General features: G+C 44.3%; 1 protein-coding gene across 2 annotated transcripts in view; it reads right to left on the bottom strand.

Annotated features, from left to right (window-relative positions):
* Window positions 1-693: 693 nt before the first annotated feature.
* UBAC2 (UBA domain containing 2) overlaps window positions 694-16,427 on the bottom strand; it is a 190,279-nt gene continuing 174,545 nt past the window's right edge. For both annotated transcript variants that reach the window (XM_036249573.1, XM_036249572.1), the window contains 2 exons: window positions 16,214-16,336; window positions 694-1,897 (listed from right to left, as the gene is read on the bottom strand). In XM_036249573.1, the coding sequence (XP_036105466.1) occupies window positions 1,790-1,897; window positions 16,214-16,336 (231 nt within the window). In that variant the 3' untranslated portion in view covers window positions 694-1,789. The remainder of the gene's footprint in view (window positions 1,898-16,213; window positions 16,337-16,427) is intronic.

Here is a 16,427-nt window from a genome sequence, read left to right as displayed (position 1 = left end):
ATGGTCACACCATCTGCACTGACCTCAATTTCTATTTTCTAAATTAAAGGACTGCGGTGGAGGGTCACTAAGGCTCTCCTTGGCCGGAAAAGGATCTCTGGAATATAATCTCAGTAGGAGAAAATCGCGACCATAAAACAATACTTTTTAATTTAGGCCTCACACGGCAATCCCTACAGGGGTGCTCTCGGCCCCCCATCCTCTGGGAGAGAAGCAGAAGTCACAGGTGGGCGAGGATTTTGCCACCGGTTTGGCTTTACTTCAGTAGGTGCTGTTTGAAGGTGAGAAGGAACTAGGAGACGGTGTATTTTGGGGTACTTGCTCTTTCCTCAGACCTTTCACAGGGAAGTGCAGCGGGTAGACTCAGATTTGCCTCAGGTCGCACGTGACCGCACCGTCTGCACACTCCCAGTGAATGCAGTCAAGGACATCCCCTCTGCTGCCAACTGCCCCTGCAGCCTGTGCTTGGGGACCAGCTGGGCTCCCAGGAAGTCATCTCAAGCCTAAGAATGGGGCTTCACAGGCTAGTCCTACTTGTAGGAACAAAAGCATGTTTCTCACTTCAAAAAAAGCACCTGAATCTTCTGAAGAAAGATGAGTAGTCAGACAATTTTTTTAGGGGAGCGAGGTGGCAAATAGCACAGCCTAGAACAAAGTTTCATTTAAGTCAGTCTAATAAAAAATATTGAAAAGTAATGCACATTAAAAACTTTATTGTAAGTATCATACATGTCCAAATTTACATCAATTTGATACATTTCTGCTCATTTCACAGAACACAATCGTTGTACAATTTCCTTAAATCTCAAGAGTCACCTGCTTTAGCTCTTTGCTGGCTCACCCACCTCTGGCCTTCCCCACTGTCTCTGTGATGGCATCCTCTGCGGTCGACTCTGCCTAATGCCCAATCCTGGTCAACCCCTGGGCCAGGAGACCTGACCCTATTGCTTCAGCCTGCCCACTGTTCTGTTTTCTCTTTGTCCTATTTCTCACCCCTAACCTGAGTGGATAACTGTGGATACTTTAAGCAAAATTAACTCCAAGTAAGTTTCATGGAGTATTCCAGAACCTAGGCCTGGTGATTGATCATCACTTTTTAATGGAAGTGGAGAGAAGGAACTGGGAAAAATTCCCTGGACAGGAATGAGCTGGAACAGTGTAGGATTCAGTTCTCTGTTTCTCCTGCATCAACTAGGCCTGGCCAGTACTACAGGCAGCAGACAGGTACTGCTCACCTCCTAGGAAGTGTGGACAATGAACAGCCAATGAGGTTTGAAAATTTAAGAAAAAAAATAGTTATGAAAAATGTCCGTAAGGGATAACCTGACATGTCCTTTCTGAATAGCATTCTCCTATCTCCTTTTAAGGCATTTATGATGAGATATAATGTAGGATGATGCATTATTACAGAAAGAACATTATCACAATAGCAGTAATTTCCCATCCAGAGTGCCATTCAACTGCTTGCAGAGAGCTGTAATTTTAATGCATTTTAAACACATTAGGAACGAGTGATGGTTCTCCAAACTAAGGAAAACACCAATAAAAAAATAAAGATAGAAAATACATGCTAATTTAATGGCAAACTTGTTTGAGAGTATCAAAACTTATTTTCAATACCTGAACAGTAACGACCTTGGAATTGGGGAGGGGGCAGCGGGACCCGCTCTTTGCCCAAGGGACACCGAGAAGGCCAGCCAGAGTGCAGGGTTCTCGGGCTGATGCGGCAGCAGGGCCAGCCCGCTGTGGTCAGCGGCGTGGCTGGCCCCAGTGTTGCCTGCGGGGGCTGTCAGTGCTGCAGCAGGATGTTGGTAGCCACGTTAAGGTCATTATTTGAAGCTCTCAGGGCTTCCAAAGCATCGCCTCTGGAAAATCCCATCTCCATGAGCCGGGCAACCTGAACAGAAACAAAACCAGAAACCTGATAAAGTTTATGACACTGCTGGCCCCAAAATCTAATTTTCATTTCAGTAAAATCTGATGTTCAAAAAATAATAACAGACACAACATTTAAACATGCTTACTACATACAGCCAATAGCTATGCACGATTCCATCTAGCCCTCCTTTTATTTTATTTATTTATTTATTTATTTATTTATTTATTTATTTATTTTTATCCTCACCCGAGGATATTTTTCCATTTTTTTGTACAGATAGAGTGGGAGGGAGAGAGAGGAAGGGAGAGAGAGAGAGAAACATCGACGTGAAGAGACACATCGAGTGGCTGCCACCCGCACGACCAACCAGGGCCGGGGACAAACTGCAACCGAAGTACGTGCCCTTAGCGGGAACCGAACCCGGGTCTCTCCAGACCGCAGGCCGACGCTCTAACCGCTGAGCCAAACTGGCCAGGGCTAGCCCTCCTTTTAGAGATGAGGACGTGACTTCCAGAATGAGCAGAGGTGGCTGAGCCCTTGGGACGGAGCGGGCAGCAGGTCTGTGGAAACAGCCCCACGCCCACGGCTCACATGATCCTTTGGGGTGGGGGGGTCCCGGGATGACCGACAGAGCTGCACTCCCTTCCACCTCCGAACGGCGGCTGAACTGAAGACGACTGCCTGATGCTGGCAGACGCTGGCAGGAAAGGTCCTCCGGGCTGGGCACCGCACAGCAGGGCACGCCCTGCGGATGCCACCGCTTCACATTCCACGTTCGTTCTCTCAACCGCTGCGAGTCCCGGCCCAGGGGTCTGCAGGCAGCAGCAGCTATGTGCGAAGCGGGGGTGATGCACGGGCAGAACCGCAGGGAGGGGGCAGCTGAAGCCACAAGGGTAGGGAGGACGAGGCTTGCATTTTTTAAAAACCACAAATCCTGAATCTGTGAATATAGAGGTTTCCTGTACTTTTACATACAGGCAGTCTCCAATGTCAAAACTGGCAGAGATACTAAAGTTTATTTGTAGCCTATTTTCCCATTTAAAAATGTATGATAAAAATAGGAAGAGCCATGAGCATCTATTTTTTTGTACTTATATTAAAATAGACTACATTTGCAATAGAGAGTAAACAATGCTACTCTCACAAAAGTTGAGATGTCAACGTGCTGATTAAGGGGGCTTCTGTGGGCTGACTGAGGACTCAGTCGCCACTGGCAATCTTCCCTGTGGAAAATGCTGTGCTGGATGCTGCCCAGGGGAAAGAGAATGCCCGATACTGCCCTCCTCCCTCTCCTTCCCCTGCTTAGGGGAGTCACGGTGTTGTGGGAGCGTGGGGTGGGTTGTGGGGTGGCTGGAGAGAGCAGGTGTGGGAGGAGAGGAAGGTCAGAGTGAAGAGGGCAGCTGGCAGGGGTGAGGACGGAATGGGGGTAACTTCTTGGAGACCACCCAGCCCAGCCCAGCCCAGGCCCCTCGTTCCTCAAGGAGCCTCAGTGGAAAGGCTACCCAACCAGGAGAGCACGCAGGGGATGCTTCTCAGAAGCTGGGGTTCTAGCCAATGTTTTTCAAAGTGAGACTGTGACCCCTCATCAGTGGGTCAGGAACAGTCAGTGGGTTAAGATGAGGTTAAAGCTGCACGAGGTGAGGGTCTTCCTTCCAGAGAGCTTCACTGCGGCTTTATTCACAAACATGTCAGCAGCACGATGCGTTTCCCGCCGTGGGCCGTGCTCCGCCGTCTACTAAAGGACCAGTCAGTGCCTGGGGCCACTTCCAGCTCAGCTCCTCGGCTGACGGTAGCGCGGACAGAACAGAACGGAGGGAATCTGCGTTTCACTTCCCGGTCAAGGAAACAAGCGCCCTTTCCAGAGTATCAGGAACATTCTTCGCTCACTGCCAGGATGCAGGGTTCCTCCTCAAGCAGAGCAGAATCTGCTGCTCACTAGTTGCCATCCCTGGGGAGGCAAAAACCTTGATTTTCACCTTTTGAAGTAACAGAAAGCAACACGATTCCCTTCTCTGCGGGAAGCTCTTTGAGTGTCTGAAGGCGGTCCCCCTCCCTCCGCCCTTGGCTTCTCTAGGCCAGCACCCCACTCCTGGTCCATCCCCGGCCATGCGGCACTGTCTCCCACCTTCACTGGAGGCGTTTCCTCTGCTGGAGGCTCTTCCCTGTGTCCTTGGCCTGGTTAACTCCTCTTCATCCATAGGATCTCAGGGTGCTTGGCCATTTTCCATGTCTTCCCGACTAGGAGGGACCCCAGAGTAGAAGTCTATGGCTTCGCTGACCGCTGGTCTGTCCTCATGGCTCTAACTTTTACCTGTATTTACAGGGTCGACCACTTCTCCCTGCCACTGCATCGTGAGCCTTCTGAGAAGAGCCCTGCTGCTCCTGTTCACTCCTGTCCCGGTATCCAGCCCCTCCCAGCGCAGCCCCTCCCCTCCCAATGCTCGCCCGTTGATGCCATCTCGGAGTACGGGAGATAACCAGACGGTACTGTCGGCACGTGTGACGGGACGAAGGGCTGTTCGACTGCTGTCTTCCTGGGATCACAACCCTTATTACAGTAGAGGAATGCGTTGGCAGTGGGTACATGTGTGTATTTGTGTGTACACATGCCCTTTTGTATGTAGCTGCATCATACTGAGGTGGCAAGTTGGGGCCTCCTAAAACCCTCAGGTGTTTTCACATAAAACGCTCTCGAGCCAGTGTTCTCACATCACCCTGTACGTTTATACTGGATCTTCCAGGTTTAGGGCCGTACACACCGCTGTTACATTTCCTCTGATCATTTAGTAGCCAAACCAAACTACTTTCAGTTTAAATTCTGTGTCTCCATGTTAACCAGCCCCCTCAAGCGATATTATCCCCAAATTTGATGAGCAAACCTCTATGATGTCATTCAAGTTATTGTTGATAAAAATTCCAAGCGGGTAAGATCAAAGATAGAGCCCAGAACTCACTACAGACCTCCTTTCTTTCTATTTTTATATATGTTTTTATTGATTTTTTTAGAGAGAGGAAGGGAGAGAGAGAAACAATGTGAGAGAGATACATTGATAGGCTGCTTCCCATACGCCCCCTTCTGGGCATCAAGCCTGCAACCTGGGCATGTGCTCTGACTGGGAATCGAACCGGGGACCTCTCAGTCCATGAGACGACCCTCAATCCACTGAACCACACCAGCTGGGCTAGAGATCTAATCAAACATCTCGTTAGAGATCTTTAACCAGTTTCAAATCCACTTTGTATTATTACCCACATCTCTCTTAAGGTGAGGAGATATTGTCAAATGTCTTGGTGACATCCTGTGTCAACAGGATCAATTTGGTGCCTTCAGACCACAACACTCTCTTGAATGCTCATTATCTGTTTGATAATCTATTTTAGGCTTCTGCCAGACATGAAACATCATTTTGCCATGCAAGTCCAGAATCCACTCTTCCCTTTCCTTGGGGACATTTCAGACTGAGTACTATTAACTTGCTTCCTCTAGCCTGATCAGGATTCATGTTGAATGCATGTCAATGAGGAAGAAACCACTTCACTGACCCAGGACCGAAATAACCTTTTATGATGTTTATTCTGACTACTTCAGTTAAGAACTCTTTAGTGAAGTCAACACAGCCCAGTGAGGAGCTGGGCAGCTCTGCCTGCCCTCTCTGTTACACACAAACACCACACCAGATGCCACACCTTGGGCAATTCTTAATGACTGAGCAGAGTGGCAAACACGACATTACCGCCTCTTTGTCACCTTTAGCACTTTAAGCATAGCTAAGGACCGACAAGCTGCTTCTTTGCACCTAGCCAGCAAAAACTCATCTATTTTTTCTGTAAATCATGCTTTAAAATCAGCAGCTAATCCAGAAGCTGCTGCTGACGGGTGGGCCACACAGGCCACCAGGGCAGAGCAGTGGCACCGGCTGCCCTGCAGGCCTAGGACTTCAGCACCGGCCCTCAGGTCTGGGATGTGTGTCCTGGGTCAGGTGAGTGACATGCAGTGTGAGAAAAGCTTTTCCTGCCTGTGAGGGTTCTCCTGAGCTCATTCTCCCTCACACCACAACCACACGTGCAATGTTGCTAGTTTGGACTGAGCCAGGTTCTTCATAGGTCTTTCGAACACTTGCACAGAGAATCTTTGCTGTCACAAGCTTGCAGCGCTGGCTGCTTGCTCCGAAGGCTGGCAACCAGGTCCCTTTAGCCAAGGCCGGCATCGGAGCTTTCTGAGGTTTTAGGGGTGAGAAGACAAGTGTGATCAGAAAATTTCATTGCTGGTACTGCGACCAGATGAAGAAACTTATGAAGTAGAAATAGTGTTAACATGGTTTTTCTTTTCAAACACTGAACAATTACATTAAGAAAGGATATCTGGCCCTGGCTGGTATGGTTCAGTGGTTAGAGTGTCAGCCTGCGGACCGGAGAGTCCCGGGTTCAGTTCCCGCTAAGGGCATGTACCTTGGTTGCAGTTTGTCCCTGGCCCCAGTTGGGGTTGTGTGGGTGGCGACCAGTCGATACGTCTCTCTCACATTGATGTTTTTCTCTCTCTCTCTCCTGTTTGATCTGAAGATAAATGCAAAAATTGTCCTCTGATGAGGATAAAAAAAAAAAAAAGAAAGAAAGAAAGGGTATCTGTAAGTTTCCCCTAGTGTCCAAGCTGTAAACACCCACGGAAAATAAAAGTGCATATTTGGGCTTGGGTATGTGGAGAATAACTAGCCAGAAAGAGGAGGAGTAAAGAAAGATGGTTCTGAGGGAGTTTCTAAATGCTCCAGCCCGCAGAGGCCCTTCTCTGGGTGGTTCTATGGTTCACAGAGCAGATGATAAGGACTGAGCATAGCCCAGAAGCACAAAGAACAGCATCTGCAGCTCTCACAATTACTGATGTGGACCTTAATGCTTGTCTGTGCTGAGAGGCCCATCTTGCCTAACCCTAGTGCAATTTGTTACTGTCTCTGTGTGAAATGCTTTGCATGAGTTTCTGTGCTCAAACAGCAGAATGAGAAAACTGAGGCCCTTGCAGACCTGTCAGGTAAGCAAAATACAGACGAGAGTCCAGAGTTTACAGTTCCTTAACATGAAAACACAGGGTGGATTGGCAGCTGTTTAGATCTGATTCAAATTCGAGAGCATCCTCCCAGCCACCCCTGTTGCAGGTGGGGACTCCAGTCAGTGGCAGAGAGCCTGAGCTCTGAGTCAGGCTCCAGGTGGCCTCGTATTCACTGGGTGACCCCAGCTAAGGGACTACCGGTTTTCTCAGTTTTGAGGATGAGAGATACATGTGTGAAAGGCCTAGAACAGTGACTGGCACATAGCAGGTGCTCAGCAAGCATTACCTCTTCTCATAATCATCACCCTGCTGGACAGCGATTAGACGGGGCGTGTGAAAGCCCTCCCTCTGAACCTCAGCTCACAGAATGACAAAACTGACAGCGTGACAAAACCACTCTCGGGTTTTTTTGGCGTTCACTTTAACTGCTTCTACTTCACTAGTTTTATATTCTTTGTTGGTCAAAGAATTGATGTGTCTTCTACAAATGATCAAATGCAGGCCTGTTCTCAGAGAAGGCATGGCTAGCATGGAGTGGCTGGGAGGAAGTCCCGGAGCAGAAAAGCCACCCCTTCTGGGACCTTGGTCATTGCCATCAAGGGAGAGGCCCATGCTCCCCCAGGTGATAAGGACCTGCTTAAATGTTGGTTCCACCGCTAAGTACACCCACAAGTACACCAACCACCATGGCTAAATACATCCACACTGAAAAACAAACGAAAGTTACCCATTTGTTACCTATTTCTAGGGCTTACATAGCATAAACAAGAATAGGCCTAAGAAAACAAATGTGATAAGAACAAACAAAGTAAGAAAGATAGGAAAAGTCTTATTTAAAGGTGAGCACATAACATTCTAACAAAAAGCCCACATTATTTCAGTGATTCCTGGAAACACCTTACATTATATTTGTACAAATTCTAGGAAATATTCAATTCTGATAATAATATAAATAATGGTATTTATATGTATTATTAAATACATTAAGTCACACTGAAAACCTAATTTGTTTTCTCTGCAGGCTGCTTCCTGCCATTTCAGTTCAGCTATTGTAATGAGAACCATCTGTTACCTACCTGATCAGATCTAACATCCAAGGGAAGAGAAAGTTTCAATGTGAAATCTCTTGATATTATTTTACCAGAAGATAAAGATTCATCCTGATCAGCTTAAATAAAGTAGTGAAAGTACAAGAATGTCATTAATTCAAAGAATATTTACAGACTATCTTGCTGCTTTAAGATCTGCCTTAAATAACCGCAGCCAGGTGGATTGGTGACTTGCGGGGTTTTCCCTGGCAGACCTGAACTCCACGAGGGCTGGTACCACGCTTGCCTGGTTCCCCACCCAACACACAGAGTGGCACACAGAAAGTGCTTGGGCATCAGTCAGAGAAGGGGTGTAAGTTTAGAGATTAAGTTCTTCAAGGAACTCACAGTAGTTGGGGGAAGATGACCAATAAACATCTTGGGGACAAAGTGAGAAGTTAGTAACACTCAGAAGTCCGGAGAAGATGCTGAGGGAGACTCTCTCTGATTTAAGCGAGTCGAGAGCAAGGAAACGCACGTCTCCATCAGCACTTGGCAGGGTCGGCAGAGGTCTTGTAGCCTAAGCCCTGGCAGTTGTCTCTCTCCTCTGTGCCTGACCTAAGCGTTGAGTGCCCAGCCATCCACTCGGCGATGGCTATCTGGCATGATCACATTGCCAGCCACATGACTAGATACAGAGCCAGGTTGCCTTTCCCCAACTGAAGCTCCTTTGTTTGAGAGATCTTGGTTGATTTCAATAACTGACCATTTGGGCCACTTGTTTCTACTCTCGCACTTTAAATTCCTCCTCTTATGTTTTAAATTCACCAATAAAGAGTGAGCCTGTAAAACGCTAGGCCCTTGACCCTAATGAAAACAGAACCCCAGGTCCATGCGAGAGCCCTTCTTTCCCCATCCCCCACTCTCTCCCTCTTTTGCTCTCTGCTGTGGACCTGGCTGGGTGGCCCCAGGTGTGCTGTGTAATTTCCAGGTCTTGTAAGTAATAAACTTTTATTTTTTTCAGAGTTTCCTGATGATTATGGCTAGGCTGAGACCAGCACAGAAGTCGTCTGTTTGAAAAACTTTAAAAATGCTTCATAGGAATTTTCTAAAAAGCATTTCCATCAACATTCCTTCTCTGTTTAAGAGTACAGCAGTACCTTCCTCCTTTGCTTGTTCATCTCAAAGTTTCTGTCTAAACATTCTCACCACAAAAGAGAAGAATAGAGTTCAACTTGGTTTCCAGTCTAAAAACCTAACCGATCCTCTTCTCTAACTGCTTTTAGAAACCAGGTGTAGTTAGGTTAATAGCCAAAGAGTGTTAATGCTTTTCCTCTCTTCCACATTAACTTATTTACCTGAATGTAACATCTCCAATGCATGTTTTCTCTCACTGAAACTTGACTTCCTGGAGGCAAGGCTCAGAGCTAATTAGGCTTATGGGGTAGTAAGGAGAGGCTGGTACTAAGATTCCAGCTTAGTCTTGTCACTGGGATGGTACAAATCTGTGGACAGTCCCTGCTAGTGACTTTCAACTCTGCCAGCTGCATCCAGGACCCCTCAGCAGCCTTGAGGCCCTTGTGCCACAGCGCCCCCGCTGGCCAGCCTGAGGTATGGGAACTTGGACAGGACCAGGCACCGTGGGAGAGCACTGTTGCTGTCATCTGACAAGTGTTCCAGAGAACAAGGTGGAATATATTTTTCCTATAATATGCTTTTCAAAAACAGATCATGCTGAATGAGAAAAGAAACCTATAGAGATGGAGATATATCTGTATTAATTTTCATTTTCTTAGAAAAAAGAACATTCTCTATGATTAGGACATGTATTCCCTATTATCTCAAGATAATTCCCACTTTGGCATTCTACTTGCAAATCAATTACTCTTTGAGACAAGTGAAATAGGACAGTCATCCCAGTGAGATTTACAGCAATTCCTCTCAGTGAAATACTCCTCTGCTTGTTTTGTTCAAACAAGACTGTGGTTTCCTTTAACTTCCCTTTAGCTAAGTGCGTCAAAAACAATGTTTTTTTCTTCTTCTTCTTACTTCCCAAATTTTGACTTGCGGAAAGCGATGCCCACCTGGACGGTGGCCCCAACCCAATCCCACACTGGGTTGCACATTCGTCACGGGCAACTTCGTGGGGACACATGCGCACCCAGCCAGGAGGCGCTGTGGGAGATGTGGCTCACCCTCCCCTCTCCTTCAATTAACGATTACTTGTTATCTATCAGGGCATGCCTCCTCTCCTACCACACTGCTGACGCAAGCTCCCTGTCGTACCTCTGGGGTCAATGCAGCTCTTCCTGACCACTCTGTCCTCCTTAGAACTGCCGGACCATTGTGATCACGCTTGTCAGCTGAGCCAACTGTTTCTGGTTCTGTTTCTGCCCAGCCTGTGACCTTTGCACTCTCCTGCCTTGTTCAGGGTTTGGTACTGAGAAGGCCCTGGCTGCAGGCTAGATGAGCTCCTTTGCTTTTATCTTTTAGAGTGCCCAAAGAATTAGGTACCCCCCCAAAGTTGGTTAATTAATTGAATGCCACCCAATATTCCATTCTAAGACATTTAAACTTTGGTATTTTCTTCTAAAACATTTCCAGTCTACCAGCATTAGAGATGGAGAAGTCTGACACAGTCCTGCTGTCTAACAGGTTTTTGAGTGAAAACAAGTATTCTTTTGAAAGAGAAGTCCACTGACCACAACTTCATGTTCAGCCCGCTCTAACTGCTGCCAGGGCACCTTCTGTGTGCCAGACTCTGTGCCGAATGGGAACGAGAGATGGTGTCGGCTTCACGGAGCTCACCATTTATCAAGGAAAAGAACGTGCGAGTCACCAGACCAATACCCAACTCATTGCAGTTATAAGTATTCAGAGCAGAAGCATACAGCACACCTCAAAACAAATACACATTAGTGAGGAGACTGCTTTTACAAGGTGTTTTGGAGTTTAGTGGGTTTTTCGGAGACAGTGGGAAGAGAACCTCCCTGAGATTTGGATTCTCTCGTACTAAATGCATTTTGCTGTTCATCAGCTAAGATCGAAAGTGTCGTGTGTGTGTGTGTGTGTGTGTGTGTGTGTGTGTGTGTGTGTGTTAAAGGCATTCTCTCTCACTGGGCTGATGGATGTTTCAGGGGACATGAATGGGATCCACACAACAGGTCTCAGGTATTATAAACGTACTAAGCGGTAACAAGTCTTGTCTGGGCAAGAGTCTCGTAAGCACCCGCACTGTAACCAGTTTCCTGGGCAGGGGTGGAAGAAATTACATACGTGGTTATGCTTACAATATGCCCCTTCCTCCTTGTCAAGTTCATCCTCCAGGGAAGCTCGATGAGGTAATTCCCAGTTTAAAACCTTGCCACAGTTCCTTAATGCCTACCACATAAGCAGAAGCCGACACACCACGAAGGCCATTGGGGAGCCTGTCCTGCCTTTTCCAGGTGGTGCCTCTGGCCCCTAGTCACCGTCCACTACGCCCTCACCCACCTGTGCTGCCCCACATGGGATGCGCTTTTCAGCATGCCACCTCCTCACAAAGGCTGCTGCCCCAGCCCTCACAGTGCTGGCAATCCTGCTCCAACAGCACTGGAACACTTCCATGTCGACTACCGTGTCTCCCTGCCTGGCTCTCTGCACTGGCCTCAGCACCACCTGAGGGCAGAAACCTGCCTTCTTTATCTCGGTACTTCAGGAACCTAGCCCCGTGGTTAGGCCGTGAAGAGCAGGCAGTAGATAATTGTTGGCTAGCTAAAAGGCAGGGCAGACATGAATGGAAGAGAGAAAGTCAAAATTTGTAACAGTCCATGTTTATCTTCCTTTTGTTAGGTCTCAGCTTTGATTTTTGTCATGTTTAACTTCCTTGTCCAATTTTACCTGTGTCCCATTAGGCAGAAACTAAAAGGTCATTTTCTAAGCTTGGGGAGGAGTTGAGAGAGACCGACTTGAAAAGTTTTTGTCATTTTGATTTAAAAAAAAATAGTGAAGCCAGAATGATAAAATTTTATTATTTGTTCATTTTGAATATGGGTATAGTATAAAAATCCCTCATTATAAAGGAAAAAAAAGAGAGAGGAAAAAATAGAATCATATAAATATGTGTGTATATCTATCTATCCACATACTTATTTTTAAGATAGCAGACATTTGACTACATTGGATTATTTAAAAAAGTTTATTGGGTGGTGCTTGAGCTTGGTATATTGTTGTTGTTTTTTAAATCTTCACCCAAGGATATTTTTCCATTTATTTTCAGACAGAGTAGGGGAGGGGAGAGAAACATTGATGTTAGAGAGACACATCGATTGGCTGCTTCCCGCACCACGCTGACCAGGGCTGGGGACCAAACTGCAACTAAGGTACATGCCCTTGAATGAAATCGAACCTGTGACTCCTTGGTCTGTGGGCAGATGCTCTAACCACTGAGCAAAACTGGCCAGGGCAGAGCTTGGTATATTCTTAAAAGGGGCTGGAATATCATCTGTAAGGGGTGACGAGTAGGCAAAGGGGTTGGGGGTCTGCTCATTGAAAAATAGTAGGAGTGAGCGGACTTTGAACTTAATATCTAGAAATTGAACAACAGCAGAAGTACAACAGTTGACAAAAAATTTCTGTGGCTGTATATTAGGCTATTACTAGATGTAATAAGGGAGGCACATTCTTTCTCAGAATAGTCTTTGTTTTAAAAACAGAAGGACTACATTTCCTATCTTAAACATTTCTCACTAAAATTCCTGAAGTATTTATTTACATCAGAAAAATCAAATAATCATTTCTATTTTTCTTGGTTTAGAAAATTACCAAATTTCTTCATGAATTATAATTACATGATTCCAATTTTAAATAAAGAACATATAGCACATTTAATTAAAAAATTAAGCATAAAATGTTTTGTTAATTCAAGCTATCTAATGTTACCAACAAATATTATTTTAGATAATGTGTAGCCTCAACAAACTAAAATTACATTAACTATGAATTTCAAAATGTTAATTATAAATGTCTTAAGGGCAAAAACATCTTTTTTTACCTTTTACAGTCTCTCTAGCACCTATAAAAAGAGCTACCGCATCTACAGAATAGAATGCCAGGGAACACTCTGTCTTCATGCAGTGACAGTCTATTATGGCCATTTTCAGGATAATCAAGAAACACAAAAAAACAAGATTTAGAAAATCAATGAATAAGGAAGCATATGTTAAAAACAAACTTTCATGTAGTTACATCTTTTCATAACAGAGCAAGGAAGAAGTCAATGCTGTTTTAAACTGATATTGACAACTTGTTAAACCTCACTGTTGTCATTCTGGGAGGATCAAAGAAATGATTCATTGATGAACCTTAAAGCCTTTAATTCCACAGTCACCTGTTATCACTTTTTGACACTTTTTTTTTACAAAGTGACAAAACTAAGAACTATCTCACCTTTCAATATCTCATATCGTTAACGGCTGCTCTGTGAAGAGTGGGACCTTGAGGTTCTATGAAGTAAACAGCAACGGAACAGAACTCTATTCCTCTTTACCTGAATTTGAGAGCATTAGCTTACTTTTTAATGTTACCATAACTATCTTACAAATGCCGGATTATTGGGCTTTATTTTCTTATTGTGTGAATATCATTTTTCTAGAAATTCTCTAATGGAGGTGGAAGAGAACTATGAACTATGGCTCCTTAATCCAACTCTCAATCCTAGAGCTGCCAGAATGATGGGTCTGAACTGAGAAGCTGCAAGGATGAGGGGCTGGATCAGTTTATCAGGCACCATCAATTGGCTTCTTTCAAAAGCATTTACAGTGGCTAATCCAGTGTGGCAATGGGAGCCCTGCCCGAGGGCCCCTCCTGAGTTCCAGAAAAAGTCAGGACACAGCTTTGCCACAGTGATCGAGTGACTTGGGTCTGAATGGCGTTTTACTCTGGGGACAGGAATGGAGGAGGTGGTGCCCTGGATGGTATGAACAGCTACAAAATGCTGACCTTAATTTGCTTTTATAAGAAAGCATTGTATGCAGAAGAAAATGTAAAAGTGTTGTTATTGTAATGCTGTAAACTTACATTTTTATAGATTTTTTAAAAACTATGACTTGAAATAATTTCAAATTTATAGAAAATTTTCAGTAATAGGACCCAAACCCCTAATCACTCTTCATCCAGACTTAGTCACTGTTATTTTGCAACAGTTGTTCTCTCTGTATCTATACATACCTGTCACACTTGTGTTTCCTGAGCCATTGAGACTAAGTTGCATAAATCATGTCCCTTGACCCCTTGGTATTTCCCTGTGCATTTTATTTTCTAAGAACAAGGATATTCTTTTCCCTAACTACAGTCAGTATAGATAACAACTTCTAGAAACTTAACATTAATAGAAAACTATTAACTAATCTACAGTCCACTTTCATCAGCTGACTCTACAGTGTCCTTTCAACCTCCCCCCCTCCCTGCCTTGATTTTCCAGCACAGATTCCATCCAGGACCATGCATGATATTTAGTTTGCATGCCTCCCTGGTCTCCTTCAGTCTGGAACAGTTTGTGACATCAGTATTGTTGAAGAACACAGGTCAGGTATTTACAGAATGTCTCTTATGGATTAAATTATAGTATTCAGTGTAACACTGATATGTGTTATTTAATAAACTTTAAGGGTGCTTCTACACACATCATAAATCTGGAGAAAAGATACTAAACCAGCCAATTACTGAGCTATTCATTAATAACTAGGTGGTTTTAGATCAGTTATATCTTCAAAGATTTGGTCTAAAATTTTAATGTTTCATCCAGATGTTTACGAAGAATTTTGTTGTATTAGTAGACAATGATAATTTAGCTGAATTTCTAAAAGTTCTTGCAACATATCTTGTTTTTGAAAGAGTTAGAGAATGTAGTCGATTTTCACATTAAGACAAATATTTATACATATATTGTGCTAAGCAGCTTTAAGCTAGGCATAATGCACTCATGAAATATTTCCCACCTCTTACCAGTACAAAGAAATAACTTTTTATTATATAGCTTTGCTATCCTGGACTTGACAACCCTTTAAAATTATATTTAGGAAAGATTGCAAAGGAACAAAGTACAGAAGATTCATTCTTATAAAAGTTGTTCTCCAAATAGCTGAGTGTCTTTTTGTCTTTAGAGGGCATATTATGTTCAGAAGTTACTGAAATTAATTTATCTTCCTTTCCCTATGATCATGTTATTCATTTAAAATACAGTTGGATCATCCATGTCTGTTTCTTTTTAGTTTTACTGTTGTCCCTATCAATTTGCTCTTTGAATATGTAAAATATTCACTAGATTCCTAAAATCAAAACCATACAAAAGAGATACTCAGAAAAGCACCACTCCCTCCCCATCCATCCGCCTTCTTTCCCTCCCCAGCAGTGAACCAACTTCAATAGTTGGCTATATGAAGTATTATAGATTTTAAAATAAATGATTATAATGTATTTGTTTTCAAATAATGCCTTCCTCAAACTCATAAGACCCACAGTAGCCAGTAAAGGCCCAAAGTGTCTATCACTGCTACAGGTGGCAGTTACACTGCTATTATAAATCTTTTTTCTTTTTTTTAATTTATTTTTTTGTTAATCCTCATTGGAGGGCATTTTTCCATTGATTTTTACTTTTTAAAAAAATAATTCTTACCCAAGGATATTTTTCCATTTATCTTCAGATAGATTGGGGGGGTGCGGAGAGGAAGAGGTGGGAGGTGGAGAGAGATAGAGATAGAGATAGAGATAGAGATAGAGAGATAGAGAGATAGAGAGATAGATAGATAGATAGATAGATAGATAGATAGAGAGAGAGAGTGGTTGCTTCCCGCATGACCCCATCCAGGGCTGGGGACCAGAACCCAACCGAGGTATGTGCCCTTGACCAGAATTGAACCTGAGACTCTTTGGTCCAAGGGCTGAAGCTCTAAGTGCTGAGCCAAACCAACTGATTTTTAGATAGAGTGAAAAGGAGGGAGGGGGAGAGAAATAAAACATTGATGTAAGAGAGACACATTGACTGGTTGCTTCCTGCACGACCCTGACCAGAGCAAGGATCGAACCTGCAACCCAGGCACGTGCCCTTGACTGGGAATCAAACCTGAGACCCTTCGGACTTTGGGCTGACACTCTAACCATTGAGAAAACTGGCCAGGGCAAAAAAAATATTTGTATTTATATACTCAGTTTCTTTCAAGTTTTGTTCACCAGAACTACTTGAAGTTTGAAGCATTGGTTTAGAATAAGTACCAGGTTATTGATTACCTGTTCCTCAGAAACCTCTAGAGGAGGGGATGCTTGTGGTTCGGACCGCCGACCATCTTGATAGTTTATATTTTGTCGCTGACGTAAAGGAGGGAAAAGACGATTCCAGTTGATCATTCCTCCCTAAAAAGAGATCAATATGCAATGATCAGACACAGAAGAGGCAGAACCACCATGATGCTTGAGAGAGCTTTCCCTTGCAATGTTGTCACAT

The sequence above is a fragment of the Molossus molossus genome, unplaced genomic scaffold, assembly GCF_014108415.1.
Source record: "Molossus molossus isolate mMolMol1 unplaced genomic scaffold, mMolMol1.p scaffold_m16_p_9, whole genome shotgun sequence".
Classification (NCBI taxonomy): Eukaryota; Metazoa; Chordata; class Mammalia; order Chiroptera; family Molossidae; genus Molossus; species Molossus molossus.
Note: the sequence above shows the minus strand (reverse complement) of the source record. Positions and strands in the feature narration are given on the sequence as shown.